Source organism: Heliangelus exortis, chromosome 6 (genome assembly GCF_036169615.1).
Source record: "Heliangelus exortis chromosome 6, bHelExo1.hap1, whole genome shotgun sequence".
Lineage (NCBI taxonomy): Eukaryota > Metazoa > Chordata > Aves > Apodiformes > Trochilidae > Heliangelus > Heliangelus exortis.
The window spans coordinates 37,995,867-38,021,883 of record NC_092427.1 but is presented as its reverse complement, the minus strand read 5'-3'; the positions used below and the strand labels follow the sequence as shown (position 1 = coordinate 38,021,883).

The following is a 26,017-nucleotide window of genomic DNA, read 5'->3' as shown; positions in this document are numbered from 1 at the left end:
AAACTGGGTACAACTGAATTATCTGTCTTGCATACTTTTAAAATTAACTTTATTACCTTTAACCTACTACCAATCAATAATTTTTATTTTTTTAAGTATCCTGAAATGATTTTAGCTCAGTCCCAGTGTCTGAGTTTAGCTGCATTACTTAACACCCACCAGATGTTTTTGTCCATCTGACAGATACAGCACCAAAAAATATGAAAAACCAAATTCAGACCTTGCTACAGTGTTTGGTAAGATCCTAAGATGCTGTCACTCAATGAAATGGTCACCTTATAGCCTTGTTTGTTACTGGTTTCAGTTATCTCCACAAACTTCACTGAATCAACTCTACTTAAAGGAATTCATTGTGAAGTTTCTAGGATGTATTTACAAGAGTCTTTCCTTGGCTGTTGTCTTTGAAGCTGCTCTGACAAGAGTGTCTCCTGGGAATAAACATACAGCAAATATTTGTTGTTATTTTTTAAAACACAACCAAGTTTCACTGCTGTTCCTTGTGTTATCTTGAAGGAGCTCAAATATCAAAATGTGATGCTGTAGATCAATTATCTGTTTAAAAGCAATGAAAAGGAACAAGTGGTGATGCAGGTGCATGGGTTAAGTTACTACAGAAGTAACTACAGTTAAGTAACTACAGAACCAAGGAAGTACCTACTCACTTCTGCTACTCATACCATAACTGTTCTGTAGTCCTGGATACTACAGTTATTTTAAATTGCTTCTGGCACTGTCTGCCTCTTGTTGTTTGGTTTTGGCTGCCTTGCTTTTCAGGTGGGAAAAAAAGGATGATCTGACAACAAAATCATTAAGCTAAAAATACCCAGGTGATAGTTTTGGTATTTTTAAGATTTTAAGATTTATTTCCCCATCCTCAAATGGGGAAAGGTGTCTAAAAATGACTGACAGGAAGGCATGTTCTGAAGTCACACAGAATGGTGCAGAAAATGCTCCAGATTCTTTCCTGGATCAGTCTGCTCCCCACAGTGCAAGATGCCCTGAGCTCAGACAACAAATTCTTCACCATCCTGTCTCAGGCTGCGTCTCCAAGCTCTCCAGCTGAGAATGAAGCTCTATTTTACTGGCTACTTTGTGCAAGCACCTTGAAAGTAGGAGTTTAAAGAGTTCTTCAGGATATTACAAACTTGCTCAATTTCTCCTACATTTTCCCTTACCATAGTACTGAAAATACCACCTTTGAAAGAGCTGTGTAAAAGGATATAAAGAAAAGAACAGCTAGACAGTATTACAGAAGATACAAACACCATGTCATGGAAAATACCTCAATTTGCTGTGACAACATTTTCCTAGAAGAGCAACTGTCAAAATAAAGATTTTATTTAAACAACTGTTTATTCAATATTGCATTTTAATTGATCCCTTTCTTGTATCACCAGCTTGGAAAATAGGTAGTTTTGAATTATGAGAATTTTATTTTAGATTAGATATTAGGAAAAAATTCTTTATTGAAAGAGTGGCCCAGCATTGGAACAGGTTACCCAGGGCAGTGGGGGATGTAGATGTGGGACTTTGGGACGTGGTTGGGTGGACAGTTGGACTTGATGATCTTTGAGGACTTTCCCAGCCTTAATGATTCTGTGATTCTGTTCCCTGACTCTATGATTTATTACCCTGCAGTGTAAGGCTGATGGTATTTGCCCCTATTTGCCAGGGGTTCCTTCATTTAAAGGAAGCTGCTTTGTATACAAAAGACACTTGAGTTTCTTTTCCTCTAAACGCTCCACGTGTTGTTACTTTGTGTCTGACAATAACAGTTTATTTATACCCGAGTTTATTTGTACTTACACAGAGCTGCCTTGGGCACCCTCAGGTAAGACAAATGCCGACAGCAGGATCAGAGATCCGTTGTGGCACTCCAGCCAAAGAAAAGTTAATTTTGGTTCCCCTTCATCCACGCTTCCATGCCAAACTATACTGCACAACTTGAGCTCTGTCATTGAGTCAGTTTAAATCAGTGAATTTAATCATATGTCAGGCATACACAAGTTTTACTTTATACCAGCTCCAAAAGCAAATCCATCAGCCTGACTGTAACAGAATCTGAGAGCCCAGTAATTCACCTCAGCATAAAGATCTCACTATGGGCCCCTCAGAAACGGGGTGGAAAATCTGCTAGACTAGAAAGGTACCAGTTCTTCACCACATCACAGCTGTTCCACGTGAGCAAGAAGTACAAGGACACAGCCTAAGAAAGGATGCACCAGGTTAGACAGCAGGTAACACACATGTAGGGATTTTAGTGATTTTTTGGGGAGTTTTCTCAGCAGTCAGTGATCTGGGACACCAGGATTTCATATACCAGAGTTAGTACAGTGGCATTCAGTGGCCCACATAGAATTATTTTCCATAAGATTATCCAGGCCCTCAACTCCTGTAAATAGTTCAACATGAACAATGTTCTGTGGTGAGGAGATCTGAGGTTTTTTGGCTTTTGGGTTTTTTTGTTTGTTTTTGTTTTGGTTTGGTTTTTTGTGTGAGGAACACCTCTTTTCAAGCCTCCTGCTGTATTAGATACCCGTTATTGTTCCACAGGGAGGCAATAAACATCCTGCCCCTGCCCCACAGAATGTCACAGTGCTGCAACTCTGCCCCAGATGTCTGTTTGCCTTGCCCTGAGCTTGCTGACCCCAACAACCCACCCAGCCTCAGCTGACAGGCACTCAACAACCTGTTCAGGGAGGTGTCAGATCCACACCTGATGAAATCCAGGGTCAGGAGTGCACACAGTGAAACCCCCTCACTCCACAGACTGGTAGCCTGACACAAGAACTAACACTCAATACCTACATTTTAAAAGACAAACAGCATCTTCTCTCAGGGCTTTGAGTTCTTTGCTATTTGGTTTTGGAGTTTTTTATTCTACAAATTCTTTAAGATTCCTCTTCTGAGAGGCTCCCAGTCCCATGCAGGAACATTCCCACCTCCCAAGAGCTCTGCCAGCAGCAGAAAAACCCAAAGGTGGCATTTAAAACACAGCATCCTGAGCTGTTTCTTGTAAAGCTGCTGCAATAGGCTCTGCTGTCAGGGATGTTACTGAGACATTTTGTGGGGAACAACTCCACTCATGCATGGCACAGGGACATGGCTTAGGGGATTCCAAACCCTGAGTGCCTGAAAGTCAGGCACTGCAATATTCATTTCTGTTGCTGCAGTTACAAGTTCTCCCCTATAAAACCTATATATAAAACCTATATATAAAACACACAAATACACAGATTTTTTTGTTTATATATATTCGCCAAAGAGATGGGGATGAGATGAAGAAAAATCAGATCAAAAAAAGAATAAGTATTAGAAGGACTGATCTGGAAAGGAAGTGGAAATGCTACTGAGAAATGAGTGCAAACCTTGGTGAGCAGCAGGACTGGTGCTGCCTCCTCTGCACTCCTGGAGGAGCAGATGAGTAAAACAGGAGACAGTGCACAGTAGTGAACACCCAAATGCACATGCAGACACAATATCATAAAATGCATCTTGTTATCATAGCCTTAGTGACAGGATGGAAATGAAGATCTGAAGAGAAATGCACTAACCACTTAAAATTACAGACAAAAATACCAGAAGAGAGTATAACTGAAATATTGCTTATAATTATTGCTTCTAATTTATGGCTGAGCACAGTAACTGAGAAGGAAGCTTCTTCACACTGTCAGTTCTCTATAATTTTAAGAAAGAAACAAGAAAGCTTTTTTCACACATTAACGTATCTTGAAAAATACAGACATGTTTTAGTAAGGGTCTCTGGGTGTGGAATGGCCACATGCATGAAGCAAATTGTAACTTTTAATAGTTTGCCTCCATCTCTGGGAGGGACAAATGAGCCAGTAAAGCTCTGTTATCTAGAGCTGAGGCACTCCAGACTCTACTTACTCACAGGAGGACACACACACTCTTTTCACATCCTAACACATCTGGAACACATTTTAAAAAGAAGGCTGGAGTTAAATTTACCATGGTAATATTCTCACATTTTATTTCAGCAGCTTGTGTATCTTACAGGATCGTTAGTACCCTAAATGTTTAAGGTTTTATTTGAGAAAATGTTATGAATATTTGAAGTTTCCTTCTGGAAATCTGTGACTACTTGTCCTATTTCCATTTAAAAAGAACTCTGAGAAAAAAAGAAGTATCAAATAGATTCTCAAATAATCCAGTTACTGCCCTCCTGGTTTTTTTTTAATTATACCAACGATCTAATCTCCTCTGGGACTAAGCTCAAGTTAAATTCAGCCCTGCAGAAACCCATCACAAAGACTGTACAATTATTAGCTTTAGACTGACAGATAAAAATTGGCTGCAATATGTTGGCTGTACTGCTGCACTTCACATAAGAGACTGACTGCTCACAAGAGTCATCATCTTTTCATGTCTCAAAAATTTAAGTCATGTTGCAGCCAAATGGGTGTGGGAAGTATGTTCAGCTCATGCCAGAGATGCCAGATATCATCTCTTCATTGAAAAGAGAAACCAGTTTCCTGGAAACCTAGGTGGACTTCTATGGGGAAAACAAAGAAAAAATGCAGGCTGGTTTTGGTGGGGGCTTTTTCATTTCCCAAAAAACCCTACATTTTGAGGGAAGTTTTCAGAAGGAATGAAGAGAAGATTTTGTGCCTGCTATTTTAATATTGTTTCTGTGCAGCTCAGGTACCTATTTCCCTGTGCCTCAGTCCCAGGGGAAAGGCTCTAGAGCACCCACCTTCAAAATCATGCATGGATGAAGGGAAATATTCCCAGTTCACTGTACAGTAAAGCAGCTCACAAGTAGTAGCCAAGCAGTAAAATGTGAGAGTGTAACAGTTCAGCAGATTATAAAGAAGCCACAGCTTGCTGCTTTGAGAAGCTACCAGAGGGAATGAACTTGCATTTTTCTCCCTCACAAAACTTTATTACATGACAGTCACGACCAAAACAAGACTTTATATGGACCTGAAGGGGAAGACATTGAACTCTTAAACAGTGCTGTAGATAATTCTGTCTTTCCAGGATTTAGTACTGATTTTTAAATTTATTTCATTCTTAAGCTCACTGTAAACTTCCAGTGGCAAAAAATACTTCATTACAATTTTTAAAAGACAACATAGTCCCAATACCTGCAGCTGAGGATAAAAATAGATGTGATATGAACAATTAAACCACCATGGACCTGTGTTGCAAGTCAGGTTCTTTCTACCTGACAAATACCTAAAATTGTCTGTCTTTTTGTAAAAGACCCTAGCTGCTACTTTCAGTACAGCTAAATGATCAGGATTTCTACCTCCTTAGGAACTTCATGATTTTAGTGACAACAGCACGTTTTCCAGATCATTAAAAAAAAAATCAGCCTTTCACACAATAATTTACAATATTCCTATAACCAACCAGAGCAACCAGGATAACATCTGTATGACAGTGCATCAGTACATTAAAAAATGCACAAGAAACCCCACACCTTTCAAACTCTACTGGTACTGGATTCTCTTTATTTATCACCCTTTGTTTTATCATGAATTATAAAATTTTAAAGGTGCAAATGATACAAAAATCAGCAAAGGTAATGGTTACCTCACATTAAAAAGGCTAAATGTTATTCTGTATTAAGAAACTTGGATAACAGTATTTTTCTGCAGATGTTCAGGTTTCACATGCCCTGACTTTGTACTATAAGTTAATTAGGAAAGGAAAAAAACCTCAATTTGTGCACTTACTTGTTCAGTGTGAGGTCAAGGATGAATTTGGAGCCGAAGGCCTCAATCTGGAAGCTTGCCTGGGCCAGATGTACAGCCTGTAACATGAACACACAGGACTGTGGTACAGTTTTGCAGAGCATTTAAAGGTGTCAAAAGAATCAGTGCTCTTTATATGTAACAAATGTGAAAAACAAAGTTATGGAAAACATGCTTTTTTTGATGAGTCTCATAGGCATATGAAAAGCTTTGTCCTGGAGAAGCATGCTTTCAATTACACACTCATTCATCACAAAAACAAGAGGGGAAAAAAAAAAGGGAAGAAAAAGATACATATAAATGTCTATATTTTGCCATAACCAGATGGCCATGTAACAGAAGCAAAAGTAACATAGTACACTGTTCTTTTAATTATCTTACTGCATTCATTCATTTTAAAAGGCATGAAATAAAGCATTTGTGATACACTCCCCCGAGTAAAGAAAGCATAGCAAGGCCTGTGCTCATTTTATAGATTTACACTCCTTTATAAAATTTATAAAGGCATTTTATAGATTATGCTCCTTTCAAGTGATCCCTTTGCAGTTAAAGGCTTTGTATTTGGCATTGCAACCAAACCAGCATCCAGAGAACTGATGTTGCTCAACATACAACAACAAAAAACCCAACAAAACCCAACATTAGCTTATCTTGTCTAGGGAGTTAACTTTCACTTTCAGCATATTCAATTTTTGACAGAGCTATAAAATGCATTCTTTACTCTTTTCAATACTGCTGTAACTGAAGCCCAACACACTTAAAACCTGCTCATCTGTTTTCTGGAAAAATAAGGAGAAGATAAGAGATGATCCAAGAATTTCTTTTTGTGAAGACAATTGTTCCAACAGGGTAGAAGAGATTAGATCTGAATTTCATAAAAGCTGTTCTGTGATAATGTTCTAATCACATCATGCTTACTTATACATTAATTTGATACAGCATTAATAACTACATGAAGTTGGAGCATTATGGAACACATGACTAAACCTTTTCATCGAAAAAAACCCCTACTTTTTTATTAAACACCTCAATGATCTTCACATATGTCACAAAACCTAAATAAAGTTCTAGGTACTTTATGGCATAATTTCATATGAAGGTTACATTTTATGGCCCTCAAAGCCTACAGTTTTGTTCTCCTTTGGAAATGTTTCCACCACAAAGGATGAATGTTCCTCTTCTATTCTTACACTACACAGAGCAGCACTGATTTTCTCATCTTACTTCTCAGCAAAGGTATCCACAGAGTTTCATAAAACCCTTCATATTTTAACAACTATTTCTAAAAGCCCCTGTGGTGACTAAAAGCAGCTGTGATGTTTCCTTTGTTGTTTTATTACCCTTTCCCAGATAAGGCTGGCCTGAGTTCCCAGCTGCACTGGGTTACCAGAGTGAAACAGGTTCAGTATAAAGACAAAGAGGTGACTGGGATGGAAAGAATCTCCATCACTCGGTGACTTGAGAGAATTGCCACCAGGAGTCTGAGAGAATCTGCAAGGACAAAAGCTTGCATATATATAAAAGAAGAATAGAATCTCAATATACAACACTTCAATATTAACTCTGTAGAAAGTTTAAAAGTTCAGGTACTGTTTCACTGAGATCGTTCGGAACCATGAGAAATGAGAACTGCAGAATTTCCTAGAGTACCTAGTTTTATTGGGGGGTTTATATATGTATTTCAGTTTGGAAGTTTTTAAAATATCTCCTGCTTGAGGATAAACATGGTGATTTTGAATAAATTTGCATTTTTAGTGCAGACCATGAAGACTGAGTCTTTCCTTTAATACAAGACAATAATTTACAGCTTGTAACATTCCTGCAACAGAGTAACATGACAAAAAGTGACTGTAGTATGTGATTAGCCACCTAGGTAAGTTATTTCAGAAGCAATACAATCAGTGACCCCACACACTATACTTTGCCAATTTGAACAAAAAGGTAACATCAGACGTTATGTATTTTTTCCAGGGTTAGTTTAGAAATAAAAATAGACCTTGCAGTTTTAAGTGCAGCATTTCTTTCACTTTTCATCAATTTTTTTTGTTTTGTCACTAGAGTTGTTCAGAGTATGAATTTCAAACCAACTAAATAAGCCAGAGAAGATGCAAGCTACTTAACTGATTAAGAAAATGTTAAAGTGTGGAGGATGATGTACCACCTCAAACAATAAAACACAGCTCCAAAGCAATCACAGCCTATTGGTCAATGTGTTCAGCCTCTGAAACATACCAAAATTCTAACACTTCAGCACAAGAGATCACAGATACCAAAAATGTACATGTGTAAAAAACCCCAAACCAGACAATCTCAGCATTAGAAAGTCCCATCAAGGGCTATTAAATCCAAAAGCTTCCAGAAGTCCCTGAGCCACAAACTTAGATTCTTGGTCACAATACCATAAAAATGTTGTTCTTGTAGGGTTATATCTAATACCACTGCTATTGCAGGAAAAAACAAAAACAAAACACCAGCTGCATTTAAAACCACTGTTTGCTGACTCTTATTGTGCCTCCCTTGACATCTGCAACCTGGGCAAACAGGCAATTGCTGCAAAGCAGCTGAGACTCACTTGCTGCCCTGCAGCAGAACATGTTCCTTAGACTCAGCTCAAACTGGTGGCTACAAAAAGAACACTGGATGGATTTTAAATCTCTGCAGTTCAGCAAAAACACCACTTTGAATTCAAGTGCATGTGACACACCCCTGCTGTAGCCAAATGCAAATGTGGTGAAGCCAATTTAATAACAAATAACCACCCCAGAAAGCCATAAAGCAGATGAGGGTAATGAAACTAAGACTTTTCAACACAAAATCTGGCATTTTTCCTGCCACAAGTCAGCACAGAAAGCTCCCAGGGAGCTGTGAGTGGCTGTTCCAGCAGTTAAACCATCCTGTACCACCATGAGGGGAGGAAGTGGAAGCTGTTACACATCTTCTAATTTCACAGTTTTATCAGCTACTGAAGTACATAGAATGCACATTAGCATATATTTTGAAGAATATATAGAGACTGGATATCTTGCCATGTCTTTTCACAGGAAAAATAACCACCTTTTCCTACCACTTGCTTCCATGCATACATTCACATCTGCAGGAGTCCTCTTTACTGAAACAGGAGATCAGATTCCTTTGTACATTTGTTCATCATTTAAAAACCTCTGCAGAGGTTCCTGCTCTGCCAGCTATAATCTACTCCAGTGGCAAAGCTGCAAAATTACATAAACTTTTTTCTGCAGCAAAGACTTACTGATGATTTACAGATGAGTAGGTTGAAGGGAGGTGGGGGTCTGAGTTTTTTAAATTTGTCCTGCTCCTAAAGCTAAATTTTAGACAGGAAAAAAAAAGAAAAAAAAAAGAATAAAAAGTCTTTTCTCACTGTTCTGGAAGCTCAGGTTACTTGTGTACTCACTGTAGCAAGAGATTCTTCATACTACAGCCATTCTTTCTAAGAGTGCTTGTGCAAAGCAGAAAACAGTAGCTAAAATCCATATATAGAGAGGACTGCAGTTTCTTTCAAATCAGTCATTAGCTTACTGTGTTTCAAGATAAAAACGGCCTAGGAAGTTGTAACTGGAATCTCAGTTCTACTGATGTGTGTCACAGCTTGAACACTTTCATTGTTTTCATGACTCTGCTTGGGCATCATTTGTCCATAATTCACTTTTTCCAGACTTTGAGGAATTTTACAAGCATCATCATAAAAAGTAAAGTACAATATTGGTTTTGCTTTCTTCACAGTAAAACTATGCCAAATGCAGTGCCTTATCCTTCCAAAAATACTAATTCTGTCACAAGTCTTAAAATAAAAATAACAGCATTATTTAACTGACTGAGAGCACCTATGGGTCATCTACAATATTAATCCAGAAATTATCTCCAGTTGCCAAGCTCATTGCTTTTAGAAATCTATTTTTGCATAGAGTTCTGCTGACTACAATAATGGCCAAAAGCTGCCTCTCTCATTTCAACAGCTGAGCAAGGGGTTTCATCACTGCCACTTTGGATTTAGCAACCCAAGCCAGATCTAGATGGATTTTACACCATTAAAACATCTTTTTGATCTAGACGGCGGCCTTTGTGGTAATAGCACAACTTGTCACAAAACAATGTCACTGATTATATATTTGCTCCTTATTCTTCTTTTAGCCTGTTTGCCCCTCCTTAGGCTTCATCCAGCAGCTATCCTTCTGCAGCCTTTGGAAAATATCTACTAGATGGCATAGATGCCAAGAAAGCCTTTTTGCCGTTCCTTGGAAAAGAAGCACTTCATCCCAAAAAACATACGTAAATGTCACATGTGAAAACTCAGGCTTGAGACACACAGAATTTCAGAAAAAATCCTGTTTATTACTTGATTCTGCTCTTGAATAATTTCCAAAAGAAAGGTTGTGCTGATGCACTCAAGCCTTGAGGACTGCTGAACAGGAAACCCTACCAGACCAATCCTGCTCTTGCTCTTCTCATCCCAAGGCCCAGAGCAGACTTTTCTCTCCCAACAAGACAACACTTGAGGATCTGTAGCACTGACACTGGCCACTAAAACCACATCCCCCTCACCATTTTGCTCAGCAGACTCCACAAATGAGTGCATCCATACACTGGACTGTTTTCCTGTAATACCCAGCTTCCCACCAACGCCAGACAACCCAATAAATTCATTTCTGCTTCAGAACCAGGCCTAACAAGTGCAAGTGCTGCCCTACCTAATGTTTAGGGACTGAAACCTTTCATAGGGTATCACTTGATGCTTGTGAAAGGACATAGAAATACCACAAAAAAAAAAAGTTTCAGAAATGTTGTGCCCCACACTTCAGGTAGGCATAAGGAAGATGGCCGCCTACTCCCAGAAACAAAAGAAGGGTAAAGGAGACCAATTTCAAGCCTTCTGTTGGTAACTACTGAGGACAGAGTACAGACAAGCCTTTGAATTGACACAAATTCAATATAGAATAGAGAGGAAAAACAAAAAGACAAAGTACACAAAATGAGCCATTTGCAAGAAGTGTAAACTGAGGCTTCTCCACGGAAAATTCTGGGAAAAATGCAAAGCTAGATGGAATACTACAAAAATCCACCAATAGTCTTAAACTCATACACATAAGCAACATGAAGTTTTCACTGTTTTGATCAGTTTTCATTAAATGGGTATTAAAAGTGAAGACCTGGCCTAAGCCAGACAAGGGAAAGTAATGCAATAATTAATCCACAAGATTTTAATCTGGATTTCAGTAAGAATTCACACAATGCCAGCTCTAGAGATATTATTAACCATGATTTTTCATCTTTTACAGAACAGACCTTTTTTCTCCAACACCACCTCCTTTAAAATGGCTGCAATCCCATTGTTTTTCTTCCATTTTAAGGATGCTGCTTTCCCTCTCAGCTTTCACAGGCTGCATATCCAAGGTGCATGAAGGACTGAGACACCATGGTATCTCAACCTTTAAAGCAGGGCAGCATAACACAAAATACAATATGCAGCCTTGGCAGGAGGAACTTCCCTGTTTAAATGACAAACAGCTGACTTCAACAGAAGCACCTGGAACTTTCAGACACAGAAAAATATCACAAATTATTTTTTCAGGGTGAGGAGCTGCCTTCACAGTTAGAACTATCACTTTTTTTTTCCAGTTGTTAGGGTCTGCAAGACAGCTTTCTTAACACCTCCCTCCTCCCCAGAATGACACTAACAGCTTAGAATTATGCATTGCTTCTTTACAGCTTCTGAGAGAAATTACTAATTCAGGGACGTGACAACAAACTGCCCAGCAGACAGTCAGCCTTCACATGCACCCAGTTCAAGGTATTTTCCACTCAAAACATGGCAAAGTTGCCCTGAGCCATGTTTCTCTTGCACTGCAAGACTTTTTTCCCCCTCCTGTCCTTGCTTCTAGCCTCCTGTGACAAGTTCTGTCCCATGCAGCCTTCCCACTAGGTCCTAACAATTCTGTATTTGCAGCCTGCAGAAATGAACCCAAGGAAGGAGTCAGGCAGCTGGTTCAATGAGGAGGATACCAACCAATTCAAAGTGCTACCTCCATCTGCAGAAGCTTAGATAGAGCAGCAGAACACAGATGACTCAGACCTCTTCAGCAAATTTAAGGATTCTTGTGAGCTTCTTCAGTATGTTTTTATAAACAGATGCTAATTTTTAGACATTTCACACTAAAAATAACTTTAGAAGAACTCGAAACCAGCTCGCCTTAATTTGACTGGGAGGAAACAGGTACACAGATTTTTAGAGCACCAAGTATTTGAAATTTGCTTGTTTTTTTTAATGAGCACAAAGAGAAAAGAGATAATACACTAGACTTCAGCCCATCCTGGCCCCAGACCACTTCACTTAGTCAAAACTATGGTGAACATTCCTTTCAACAGTGAGAAAAAGCTTAGCAGAGGACTAAGAAGAAATAAGAGAGGTTCTACCAACAGTTTAGATCACACACTCCCTCTCATTATGATGGCATTTCACAAAATTCAAAAGGGCATAAAGGGGATGAATGCTAAGAAAGCAATTTATTTTTTATTTTCTGGTACACTGTTGTCACAGCTGGCACACCCCAGCTTTTTGCTTTTAGGAAAAGGCTTTAAAAACATTAAATATTGTCAACCATTTTACATAACCATACTTCTCTAGCTTTACCTCTTTCCTCCCACATGCACACAATTTCCTCTGCTCTTCCCCTCTCCTTATTGTGACTCAGCATTTCTGAGACATCCAGGCCTAATCCCACAAAGTATCCATATGGCCACTACACACAACTCCTGCAGAAAGGGGTCTACTGAATAATACCCAGAGTCAGGCAGTGTGCACAGCACAGGCCCAGAAATGGTTTGTTAAGGCTGACAAAAAAATATACAGGTTTAAGGGTGTATAGGTCCAAGAACAGTAAAAAAAGAAAACAAAAACTGTGTTTTTTTTCTTTCCTCAACTGTCACCTCTATGTATTTATGCAACATACTTTACTTTTTCACATGCTAAAAAAATTCAATCCTGGATATATAAATATGGACTTCATTCTTTACCTAACTATAAAAGTAGTTATTTCTGTTAATTACCAGTGTGGGATCACATAAGTATTGCAAGTAGGATTTATTACAATACACTATTTACTTTAATGCCAGGAAAGGATAAAAGCAAGTACTAAATACCCACCTATCCCACCCCAAATAAATAAACAAACAAATAACCAAACCCCTCTTTTACAATCCAATTGCATTCTCTTTTTTTTCCTCTCTTTCTTTTCTTACATCCTAGGCAGACTTCCCTCTCCAGTTATTGCTTTACAATTGATGATTATAGTGAATATTAAGGAGAACAAAATAATCACAAAATTTGTTAATACATTATTGGTATAGAAGGTGGAAGGGCAAAGAAAGAGTTTCATGCAAGGAAAGACACAAGGTGCAAGTGTTCTGGGGAGCAAGGAGGAGTCCTCTATGGTGCTCTGGAAGCAAGACATGCAAAAATCAATCCAGTAACATAATCAACCCTTTCCTTCCACTAAATGGATCAAAGCATCAGAAGCTTCATGCCAGAAGGATGAAGTCAACATAACGTCACTGCCCACAAAGCCCCGATCCCAAAGAACCCTGCTGTGGGCAAACCTGCAGCGTTGGCATTCCCTGTGCTCAGAAGGGACACACTGAGTAGGAAGGAGAGATCCATTTCACACAAGACTCAGCACCAAGCACCACCCAGGAAATCAATACCAGTTCTGCCAGCACTGCTTTCTGCAGAGCTTCACCCCAACAGGTAGAGCTAAGGTAGGGCACAGGAAGGGTAGGGACAGGCAGCAATGTTTTGTGGGAATGCTGGGAAAGGAAAGAGACTGCCAGACATTCTCCTCTCTGGATCCCCAAGAGATGAAAACAACTCGTGCAGAAACACTGCTCTACAAAGAGGAGAACAGAAAATCCCTGCTTTTTAAGTGAACTTAAAGGAGTGATCTCACTTTAAAGGGACATTAGTTCTCTATTTTCCAGCAGCTTTTTTGTGTGCCACCTGCACCATTTTGCTATACAGGGTTCAATCAGCTGGGACACAACCAAGCATCCTTCCTTCCCATCAAAACATCAAACCTGTGCAACTCATCTTTTTTCAGAGATTATACAGTGCCTCCATCTTAATTCCCATGTGAAACAGCACATAATGAGTCTCAACAAAACATGTACAGTGCATAATGAATCCACTTTCTAAAAATTCAAAATAACTGCAATTGAATAGGTAGAAACCCCCTTATAGCTAAGTCCCTCACTAATATCAAGCAGACTGATCTGCTTTGCTGCCTCCCCTACCTATACAATCTACCACTGCAATCTCTTTCTATACAAACTACCCTTACCTTCACTTTACCTTAACCTCTGGGAAGAAAATTATTTTTTAAAATAAAAATCTATAAAAATAAGACGGAATCATTTTAAGGGTTGCCTCCAAACCAGTACAGCTGAGATTAGGTTTACTTCTTCACCAAGTTATTTAACAAAACCAAAGTTGATTGAATTCCAGGAAATTACAGGGGGGAAAAAAAAAAAAAACCAAAATTAAAAAAACAAAGTACCTGCATCTCTACCAAACGAAATACTGCCTCTTGTCATTAAAAATTTAAAAAATGAAGGTATTACTTGACAAAACCCAGTAACACTTTGCAGTGGCCTTCACTGGTCATACACTGGCAGGAAACCAATACTGCACTTATTATGTAGAGCCCAGTATCTCATGCTGTAACTTCTGGATTCTAAAGAAACTCCATTTCTGCAATCTGGCACTATTCTGAAAGAAGCGTTTTGTTGATGTTGCTGTACCACAAGTAAAGACACTAAAGTCTGCACTGATCAGCCAGGTCAACTTTGCACAATTCCTATTCATTTTATCTGCAGCTCAGCTTCTGAACCACCCTAAAATTCAAAATAATGATTTTAAAATTAAGAGAGTGGAAATTGCGTTCTTATAAGGCCTCCTTAAATTCCCAAAACACCCAATAAGTCCCAAAGATCTAGAGAATAAAACATTTCAACACAGTTGCACATCACACATTGTTCTGAAAATTCTGCAAATGAGCCCCTTTTTGCCCTACCTTGTCGTGTTTCTGCTGGTGCCTTGCCCTAGTATCCAGGTTATGGTAAGGGGTTTCAGAGTCTCTGTTGATGTAATAGATCAGTCTTGAAGGCAGTGTGATTTCCTTCTGGATTGCATTGCTGTAGCTGTCATTTTTACTGTTACTGCTTTTATTCTGTTGAAATGTGTCCTCTTCAGCTGCCAGGATTCCCTCTATGCTGCCTGCCGTCTCATTCCAGTGCAGGTCTGAGGAGGAAAGATATGCCAGCCATAAATAAGAGGGCAGAATGTGTTTATTTCCATAAAAAGGTTACATATTTTGCTTTCAATATAATATTCTAGTATTTTATTAATCACTCAAGCAAGCAAGAAGATAGCTTACTCATTCAGATAGATCTGATCCATTTTTCACACATAAAATATTTTCAGAAATGGCATTATTTAAGTGCATATACCTTTTCATATGCAGTCCTGAATTATAAATATTTTAATGCCTCCCAACCTCCAAGAGGGGAAAAAAAAAAAAAAAAAAGCTTAATGGATATGTAGTTACCCCCTAGACCCTCTTAGATAGCTAAGTTCTGTCAGAGACACACAAAAAGAAGCAGACATCTACAAAAGGCTAAGAACACTCCTCATATTTCTAAGACAAACTGAATTCAGATGCACCCTGAATGCTAATCAATTCCCTTTACATAATAGGAAGTTTTCTACCACTCCCTTTTAACTTTGACGAGAGCCCTTTTCTTGGGAGGCTTTTCAGACGTACCCATTCTCATCAAAATTTCAAGACACAGTCAATCAACAAGCAGCCTAACGAGAGGAGCAGCAACACAGCGCACAGACCGACCACATCCACTATTCCCTGCTGGGCAGCCAGAAGCGAACAAAACAGAAAGCAGAGACAAAAACCCATGGCCGGACAAGCAGATCAGCCCCCCACAGCCTCATCCCCGGCTTCAAGCATCCTCACACACACACCGGCACCACCTCAGCCCTTTTTTGTCGCATAGCTCACCAAGCCTCATTCCCACAACACGCCAGCCCGCCTCTGAGGCTGCAGCGCCGGCCTCACAAGATCAGGGGGGAAAAACACCTCACATTGTTGGGTTTTGGTTTTTTTTTTCCAGCGCGCAACGAAACGATTTCTGAATCCATCCTCCCCCCTCCTTTTTGTTTTTTTGTTTTTTGTTTTTTGTTTGGTTTTTTTGTTGTTCTATCAGAGACGTACACAAAGGTAGGAAAGGGCGTCGGAGGAGGAAGAAATCGCTCCGGGGAAATGGATGTCACCGGGGATGGTCACCCCAGGCCAGGCGAGGGGACGGGCCCCTCATGATGGGCGGCGGACACCTCACGAACGCAGCAACACATAAACACGAACACAGCAACACACACACACACAGAACATCTCCCCCCCGCCTCATACCCACCGTCGGCCGCTGCAGCCGCGCGGGCCCGGGGGCAGGAGGAGCCATGGAGGACCAGGAGCAGCGAGGCAAGGCGGCCGAGGAGCGGCAGGAGCGTGAGGTGACAGGCGGCGGGGAGGCGGCGGCCGCAGCGAGGCTGCCGCAGGGAGATGTTGCCGGGCGGCTTCATGGCTCATAGCGCCCCGGGGCGGTGCGGAGAGAGGCGGGGGTGAGGGAAGAGAGGGCGGGTGGGTAGGTAGGTAGGGAAGGGTGAGCTGGGGAGGGTGAGGTGAGGCAGGGGCTGCCCGCGGCCGCACCCGCCCGGGCTCCGGGCTCCGCGCTGCTCTCTCCCGCCGGGGCAGCCCCCGTTACCTCAGCGTGAGGGCGGGATGGCAGCGGCGCACGCGGGCGCTGTCCGCTGGGCGGGAAGGGGAGGGCAGGGAGGGGAGGGGAGGCCCCACCCTCCCCACGGCCCCGAGGGGAGCGGCGGGCACCGACCCCCGCACCTCGCCTCTCCCGGTGCCGGTGAGCACCCCGGAGACCGAAATGGCACCCGGGGCAGAGTAAAAGAGCGAAATGAGAGCGAAATGTGTGATTTGCTGAGGAGGGTCAGGTGCGCCGCGAGGGTGAGGCGGGGAGGTCATCAACGGAAGAGTCTCGCGCGTTGTGCGGAAAAGTGGCAGCCCCGAGGGAGGTTTTGGGACGAGAAGAGGAAAAAATGGGTGGGTTTGCTCCCAAGGAAGCTCTGCGAGTGCACAGCTGAGGGGAATTTCGAATCTCGCAGCCCCCAGGTGCTGCAGGAGATGTAAGGGGCCCTTCCCATGAACCCTTCTCTGCTCCCAGACAGGCGGGGTCACAAATTGATAAATTTTGCACCTGGATGAAGAAAATTTCCGACGACAAAAAACAGCTTCGAGATGAGAAAGATGAGCCTCCTGCTTTTTATTCATTCTGTGGATTCAGGGGTCAGAGAAAAACCTGGAAGCTGAGTTCAGAGATTATGTTTAGATATTGAGTTCTTAGTGCACATTCTGCCTTAAATTATCCAAGAATAATATGTATTGTTTTGGTGCAGGTCTCACTGCTGAATAAATAAAGATGTTTCTCATTACCCTCTGGGTATTGCTTTTGATTTTTCAGCTTATTTCTTCTCCTCTGTGTCTGGATACCACATGGACTTTCAGAAAGAGAGGAATTTTCTCTGTTTCACATAGTTTTCCTTAGATTTCAGCCTGAATTGATCAGCATTATGAATTTAGAACGTATAATCTGTTTCACAAATTATTACCAGGAAGACTGCTTCACAGCAGTCCTGATAGGGCCCATAAAAAAGGTAATTCTGAATTCTCAGGCTGGTCAAATGAGTGCTACTTGTGGAAGCTTAAAATCTAAGCAGGTAACAGCAAGCAGCCACACAGAAGACAGATTCACAGGATGATCAGATGTGGAAAATAAGAGCAAAAGTGCAAAAGGATTTCTTAGTTGCCTAGGTCTAGGGAGAAAGCTCTACCCATTTTCCATATAAAATGCTCTTTCTTGGTGCCCACGTCCCCAGATAGATTCCATGGAGCTCACCCTGCCCACCTGCTCCCTATCACTAATCAACAGCAACCCTGTTCCTCCCCACAAACACAGCAAGAGATCAGCACTCTCAGCTGATCTAGATTTTAAATAAATAAATACCATTAAGGATTTTAGGAGCAAAGAACTAAAGAGTAGAATGACCATATAATTGCAAAAAATAAAATCCAGAAACTTTCATCACACAACAACCAAAAAACCATAAAAAAAAAAAAAGATAATTTAAAAAAAAAAGTTGTCTAGCATCAACAAATACTAGAAACACCTGCTCTCTGAAACTAATCCTTTTTGGGTTTGCTGCACAGGTTTTGAGGGGACAAAATAACGATTGCCTCTTTCTACAGAGGTCACCTGGGGCAAAGACTTTCAAAATTTCTTTTAACCCATGGACATACGTTCAGTCTGGGTGGGACAAAATCTATGTCACATCTCCAGATGATAGCCCAGAGCTTTTAAATTCCTTCCTCCTCTTATCAGGATGGGGGTCAGTGAGCACAGGGGGTGAGTACAAGTCAAATCTAAAAGGCTGGAGATGTAAAATTACCAGTAATAGCCTTGGCTGTTCATGCTGAGACACGGTCAAGAAATGTTAGTCCAGGGTGGTAAACAAGATAAAGACACAACCTTCCAACACACCTTTTCTTATATCACCTGAAAAAAAGAAAACAGGCAGTATATCACCTGAAAGTCTCTCTGTAGAATGTTTTTAAAGAAACTGCTCCTTGCTAAGGCATAAATAATATTGATCTTACTGAGTGAGCACAGTAAGACTGTGTCTTACTAGGAAACAAAGAAAATTTCTGGATTTCAGCAGTAGTCCCTCAGCTAAACCTTATTTCAAGAATCCAGTTAAGTCTTAAAACCCATGAGCAGGTGGAGCAATCCTGGGTACTCCTCTCAGAGACAATGTTTCCCATTTTAATAGAAAGAGGAACATAAAGGAAAAAAGTTGAGGAGGTACAAAGATGGGTGGCCAATAACTCACAAAGCCTTTGCAAGGATGCTGTAGGAACAGTGCCTGTCAGGTTTACAACAGTGACAACCATTAGAGAAGAGGAAACCAGAATGTCAAATACTGAGCCTACCAGGCAGTTCTGCCACCAGGTCAGAGCAGTGGTCCAGTAGGACTGTGATTTATTCATGGTACTCAGCCACAGGCCAAGGCCCTGCTGTGCTCATGCTGTAGGGACACAGGACAAAATGACACATCTGCTAAGGGACATTTCCTTCTGAATTGCAATAGCAAGTAAGCCAGGCAGTGCTGTAAACAAGAGAAGAAATCTAACAGCTCTAGGAGGGGTACCAGGGACACTGCAGATCTAAAGAGTGGTAATTACACAGGGGACACTGAACCACAACAGAACCTCATTAGTTGGCACCTAACTAAGCCACACAACCTATAATTTGCATGCAGAAGAAGGTGGCACCCATTTTCTGCTTCTCAACAGGAGGTTAACACCTAAAACAATGCTCTGCTCAAACTTCATGCCACTCCTGTTCACCCACTTTATATCATACACAGTGTAAGTGTGGATGATTTATACTTAGAGGAAACCTGAGAATGGCAATGAACACTACATTGTGTTAGTATAACCTTTTATAATCACACGTTTGAATACTCACTGATCCTCCATGTTCAGCTGTTCTCAAAGATCTCCTCAGTCATTAATGTGAAAGAGATTATCCACCTATAAAGGGCTGTTAAAATTTTTTCTTATAATGTAACCACCTTTTGCTACACATCCCACCACATAGCAGCCCAGGAGCAATCCAGCATTCGATCAGAAAAATATGTACTTTTCAAGTATTCCATTTCTTTTAGCTTCTTCAAATATATTTTTAGTGACTGAGAAAAAAACAACCAAACCAAAAAACCACACATGTCACAGTAAAGCAATAAACACATAAGACTGATTCAGGAAACAGAGCTGAGGCTCAAGATTCTTCTGTATCTTGCAAGCTCCCTCCCCCAAACACTGGGAAATGTTAATGGTAAAGTCAAATGAAGAAAGAAAGATGATAAAAGGAACATATCTTACCAACATGCAGTAAGGAAGGGGACAGAGCTGTGCTGCTAATAGCAAAGGAGTCAGACGTTTTATTAATTAGAACTCCATCTGTATCAGTGAAACTTAGCATCAGTAATCGACTTTTAATTGCAGGGAAAGAATTACTTGGGATAAACCACAGCAAACTAATCTCAGAATTAGCAGTGTGCTCTTGTGCAAGTAACTAAGTATCCATAGTGAAAGGATTTCACAAGTTGTTTAGCAGGATTCCTCAGCAACACTTCACCAACTGCATGTGAGTTCCTGTACATAAGATACAGATGCAGGGAGGTGTTTTTGCCATCAGTGGAAATATTATGATCCTAAAGGCTCCAATTATTCACCATATTGTCCAATTTATTAATAAGAGACAGAGAAGCAGCAGAAACATGCTGGTCAGTGATGCTATCTAGAACACATTCGTTCAGCTGCTCTGAAGATATACTTAGCAAGCAAAACATATGCCACCAGCAGGAAAAAAAGAAAAAAAAAAAAGCTGTTCTTCTAATAAGTGAGCATTTCCAACTGGGGATGTGACACCAGCCTCTGCCTTGCTGGCTCATTTCACTCTGCTGAGATATAAATGTAAAAACAGTGCCAAGAAAGTAGGACCGGGCAGCAGGGGAAATCTTCCTGAAATCTTCACTTTGATTAATATTTCCTTCAAACTAAATACACGTTCACATCCCAAGGACCTGACACAGCCCAGCAAATACTTCCCAGTGGTAGCTTCTAAGGAAGCCAGATTGCAGCTATTGCAGTGCAAAGGACAGGGAAAAAACAGCATCACTTTTTCCCTGAGCCTCTTGCATGTGCAAGGGGAGAAACAGCCTGCAAGGGGTCTCTGGAGGCATCAGCTCCCACTGGCTATTGCATCACCCCCTTTCATCCACTGCATTTAAGAGAAATTGGGGGTTTTGCCCTTCTACTACCTCTGGAAGGCTGTTCCAGAAGTTCATTGTTAGAATCACTAAGTAAATCCTCCTACTTCCCAGCCTAAATTTATTCATTCCTAACAGAAAGCCATTTGTTCCTGTGCCAACGCCAGCATTAATAGCTCATTCCCCCTGCTCATGGCATCCAAGCCCCAGTAATGGGTGAAAATTTCATGAGACTGTAGTTGAAAACATTAAGAATGTTACATTCAGCACAGAGACACCCAGACTAGCCAGGACTGCATCAGCTTCAGGAACAAAAGGGGTATTGCCATGCCAGTACACCACATGCTTGAGCTACTGAATTCCTGCATGGGAAAAGGAACTTATTAGCTATTGGCAGCTGGTTGTCTGGGCATGGAAATGCTGCATTCAAAAGTGCTATAGTGGCTTTTGGTCTGTTCATCCAAAAATTAAAAGAAAAAATTATTCTTACAATTATTTGCGGGTGCTGAGGCTGATGCTCAAGTAAAAGGACTTTTACACAGCCTTGCATTCAGCAGAGAGGTCTGTGCTGCTGCTGCTGCTGTCATCCTATGCTATAAAAGGTAAGCAAAAATGCTGAGAAGCAGCAGTGTTAGTCAGATGAGGAAAATCCTGGCATTTCCATAAAATGCAGCCCTGTGAAAGAGTGAAGTAAAAAAAAGAAAGAAGAAAAAAAAAAAAAAAAGAAAAGAAAAGAAACTCTTATATCCAATTAAGCATCCTGCCTTTTCTTCATAGACAAACTTGGACCAGTTTCCCTGTTCCTTCCCTAATTAGGCATAGAGATGAATCAGTCACAAAACACTATCCTGAAAGATTCTTTTTTGAGGACGCATCCAGGGTTTGGCACCAATTCCTCTACAAAGCCTAAAATATTTAACCACCATATATCTAGATGGGGTCTGAATTTTTAAGAAAGATCAGTGCAAAGTATTATCAAAACGTTTTGCTGAAGTCCTAGGGTGTCTCCAGCACATTTGAGTACTAAAATATAATTTTGTTACATAAATAACTTTCAGTGTTGGATGTGGATCACAGGTTGTTGGGTTATCCCACACATATCCCCCCTAAAAAAACCCACTTTTAAATTAACATCCTTACAAGTTTGATACACAACCAAAGGAAGTCCTCTTCCAGCTTCTCCCCACCTATCAGTCTGTACCTATGGATTCCCAAATTTAGAAAAGGTCAGTCACAGATTTGGTGATTCTCATGACTCATCTGCCAAAGACAGCATCTGGTAATGTCAGCACAGTTATTTTGTACCATTGCATCAAAATGCTGCAGATCCCAGTAAATGTTCTGCATAATATCTGCTACTAATTCCTTGAGCAGATTCCTAAGGAAGCTCCAACAAATTTTCAATCTCCCAAAGCACAGAAAGAAACCCAGCCCAATAATACTGTACTAGTTTACCAGACTCAGACTGCCAGTGCCATAATGCAGCAGACACTTCAGGGAATTACTTCTGCTGTGTCACCTTGCTACAAAGGCAAACAAGACCCAGTCCTTCCTGAAGCAGCATGCACCCCTCTTGTCTTCCTGCTGATTTTCTGGACAAAAATCTCAGCCACAAATCTCCAGAGCACACACACACAAACACACAAAAAAAAAAAAGTCCTCAGGAGCATGGCAGTGGATAATCCCCTCTCACACCCCCAGGAGCTGCACACAGCCTGACCATGTGGACTGTCAGAGCCCACACCTGGGGGATGGGGAATTATGCCCCTTACCCTGCTGCTTCCATTCTTCCTCTCGCCCACAGGAGCTCACACTGAGTCAACCTTCAAGATCTCATTATTTCTCTATAATTCATATGTTCCTCGTGATTTTCTGGAGGTGATTATCCCACTGGTTAACTGGAAGTTCAAACACACGTTGTTATTATTTGTTGCTACTATGGAAATGTAGCATTTTTTAAAGACTTCCTTGGAAATTAAAGCAGCATTATTTTATCCTGCATGGAGTATCTCTGGAGTATACATGATTGAAAAAGTGCTAGTTTTCCTACATCCCCTCCCCCCCAACATGTTTATTTTTCAGAACTCATATTTCCTATGTAACTTTCCCCATTATGACTTACAAAATGTTTTCTAATAGGGAATTAATTGCTTTTCTCTCTTCAATTCTATCTACATTTTATGGCTAAGAAATGCTCCAGCTTTAACCACCTTTCAGGTTCTCATCCACTTTGTCCTGCCTTTTACATGTGGGCACCAGAAGCCCCATAAATAAAGGGGAAATTCACTTCCTTCCTGGAGACTGCTGCCTTGAGAAGCCAAAGTTTTCAATGCAGAATGATGCCAGCACAATTTCTTGCTGCAGAGGAGCTGGAGCAGCATGCCAAAGCTGTCTGTATGCACACACGTGCCAGCTACTGCTTGAAGTGACACATCACCACAAGCACTTCACACCTCCAGTGAAGGTTTGTTCAGTTGTGCCAACTGCACTATCACAGTTGAAGAATTTCACATAAATATTAAGAAAGCCGTAGGAATGCATTACCTTGCAGCAGAAAATATTTTGCTTATTGTAAGCAACTCCAGAAAATCAGCTGTTCAGACTTGCAGATGAAAGGGAACACTCAAGGGATAATCAAAACACTGCAAGCACCCAGTACCTGAGCAAGAACCAAAATCAAAAGAAATCTCACTTCCTGTTCCCATAACAAAAGCATACACAAAACCTGGATGATGGGGCTGCAAAATAAAGAGTTTAATCATGGAGTTGTTCCTGTTAATGGTTATTAGTGCTCTCATCTGCTGGGACTGCATGTAAATACTCTGGAGTGAAAAGGAATTTCTTACATAAATAAACAAATATGCCTCGGCTGGTAGAGCTTGGTGGGCTGAAGCATGAAGCAGCAGGGGAACATGCCCAAAGGTGCAAAGCAGATTAACTGCACAGTCCAAAGGACAATCTGTCCTCTGCTGGCCAAAGGCAGTTAAAGGCCCTTCCCACTGGACAGCTTTTTCCTGCCTTTTAAAAAAATGTTATTTTAGCTCCATCCTCAAATTTATGTTGCTCTCCAAGCCAGTTGTATAATCAATGAAACTTCTGTTTACCAAATAAATCCTACTGAGTACAAAATGTCTCTTTTCCCTCATTCTGCCTACAGATAAATTGACTTCTCTAGTAGAATTTAAATCTGCTTCTAAACAGCCACAACCATCCACTGATTTGGAAACTGCTTAAACAATAAACAGTCTGCCACAACATCAAGCCCCCTACAGTCTTTGGGGGGAAATAACAACAGCTGAAGGGATATGGACAAGGAGCATCACTAAGAAAAAAAGGTAATCATGTTTAGAATGAAAGCAATGCAATCAGTTACATAACCTCTTTTGCATTATTTTGCATTCTCCTACCATGAGGAACCCATGGAATTCTATTTCTGCCTCAGGAAGGTGGGCATTCAACAGTGCAGTTCAAAATGTCAACCTGTTTCATGACAGCTAAAAAATCACCCAGTTTTCGTGACCCAAATTGTTTTGAACTTTACTTTCCCCACTCTCTCCCTCATTTCTCAGCCTGGATACCAACCAAGGCTTTCAGGCTTTTTGCATGACCTTGGCTTCTCTGCAGTTTTATCTCTAGTGGTACAAAAATCCTAAATCTGCCTTCCTTGCTTTTTTAGGAGTTCCTTTTAGAGACACATTGCTGGGCAAGGCTCACACATACCTCCTCTTTGCTGCTGGGCCTTTTATTTAGCAATTGCTAGAGCAGCCCTTACAGATGCAGCCATATGGTAAAAAAACCTCAATTTAGGTTTAGATAAGTATATGAATAGGTTTAAAGTGACATTTAAATGCTGGTTTCTGGAACCCTTTTTGGTAATGTAAAGATGAGTTGCAGAGCCAAAACCAGAACCTGTCCTGGGAGCACTGATGTGCTTATCCAGTCAGGGCACAAAATCTTACTTGGCTTTGATGAGCTGTCATGGAGCTGAACTGCAGAGCTCAAATTTAAAATGCTCATTATCATCCCAGCAATCTTTATCCGCCCCCCCTGGAAGACAGCAATGAAGAAACAGTCCTTACATTTTCAGCTATAACTGTTTTACAGAGGGAACATCTTTTGTTGGGCTGCCAAGCCTGACTCATCCCTCCAGACTCATTTCTAGAAGCGTGCACACAAGACTGACAGCTGATCAGAAGCTCTCTCCTGACTTCCATACAGAACTTACAAGCTTTACAGCACCCTCGTAAAATTAAAGACACAGTAACCTTTTCTTTATAGTACCAAACACTGATAAAATTCTCTGTTGCTGTAGCTATGAAAAGGGAAGAATTTTTATTCATGTAACTAGGTCACTGAGGGAACAACATGCTCACATGGCAGGGGAGCAATCTCTGAGCATGCAGACTGCAAACAGCAGGTGGTAACAACTTTAACTTCTAAAAAGCAGATATTGGGCAAATAATGATCTTCCCTTTGGGAATGTTATCAGCCAGAATGTGTCAGGTATCACTCATGTAGTCTGTGGGCAGGGAGCTCCTCCCAGGTGGCTTACTGCCAGAGAGATGGGAAGAGTGCAAAGCTCTTGGGTCACCATGTGGCACCCACCCTCTGGGGACAGGCTTGGGCAGGGATGGTGGGACCTGTTTCATGAGGGTCATCTTGTCAGGGTAAGTCCCTGGGTGGAAGGCTCCAAGGGAGCACAGGGAAAAGGGCTAAGCATCACGCCCAAGACCTGCAGTGTTTGGGCCTGATGCCCTTTGCTGGAAACACAAAGAAAAGGAGATTCTCAGGTGACCAGCTCCCTCCCAACAGCCCAGGAGGCTCCTCACCTTTTGTAGCTTTGTAGCTGCTTGCTGCATCTGCTGCTTGTTAAGGTTCTAATCCTTCTCACACTCTGCAACCTCTCTGCCCTTATCTTTATAGACACCAACTGGTACCAAAGAGAGAAGCATTCAGCATAGGACTCCAGGAACTTAAGCTCTTAAAATAATTCTAGTAAGGATCTCTGTGTTTAGTTGAATAATCACTTACCTTGACACCATTACTAATGCTGAAAGCTGTAACACGGGTGTAGCAGAATGAACATCTTGTTCAAAACAGACTTAACAAAGCTTTAACTTCTTACAGCTGGCAGAACTCCCTGTTCTGTGTGCATACTAATCACAGGAGACAATACAAAAATGTTTTTAAGGAGCTGGGTACTTATTTAGTGACTTCTTTTGCTGTGCTTAGAACTGACACTCAAAGGTCAGGAAGTGAACAAAGGATAACTGGACATCTTCAAACCTGATGCAACTGATTTTCACTGTGAAGATTA

At 41.1% G+C, this 26,017-nt stretch overlaps 1 protein-coding gene across 6 annotated transcripts in view; it reads right to left on the bottom strand.

Moving 5' to 3' along the window:
• ADAM23 (ADAM metallopeptidase domain 23) overlaps window positions 1-16,590 on the bottom strand; it is a 55,238-nt gene extending 38,648 nt beyond the window's left edge. For 3 of the 6 annotated variants that reach the window (XM_071747942.1, XM_071747943.1, XM_071747939.1), the window contains exons 1-3: window positions 16,215-16,578; window positions 14,804-15,030; window positions 5,706-5,782 (exon numbers count right to left, since the gene is read on the bottom strand). In XM_071747942.1, coding sequence (XP_071604043.1) covers window positions 5,706-5,782; window positions 14,804-15,030; window positions 16,215-16,380 — 470 coding nt within the window. In that variant the 5' untranslated portion in view covers window positions 16,381-16,578. Of the gene's footprint in view, window positions 1-5,705; window positions 5,783-14,803; window positions 15,031-16,214 lie in introns of all 6 variants that reach the window. The other 3 variants (XM_071747944.1, XM_071747940.1, XM_071747941.1) reach the window with 3 other exon arrangements.
• Between the last annotated feature and the right edge of the window lie 9,427 nt (window positions 16,591-26,017).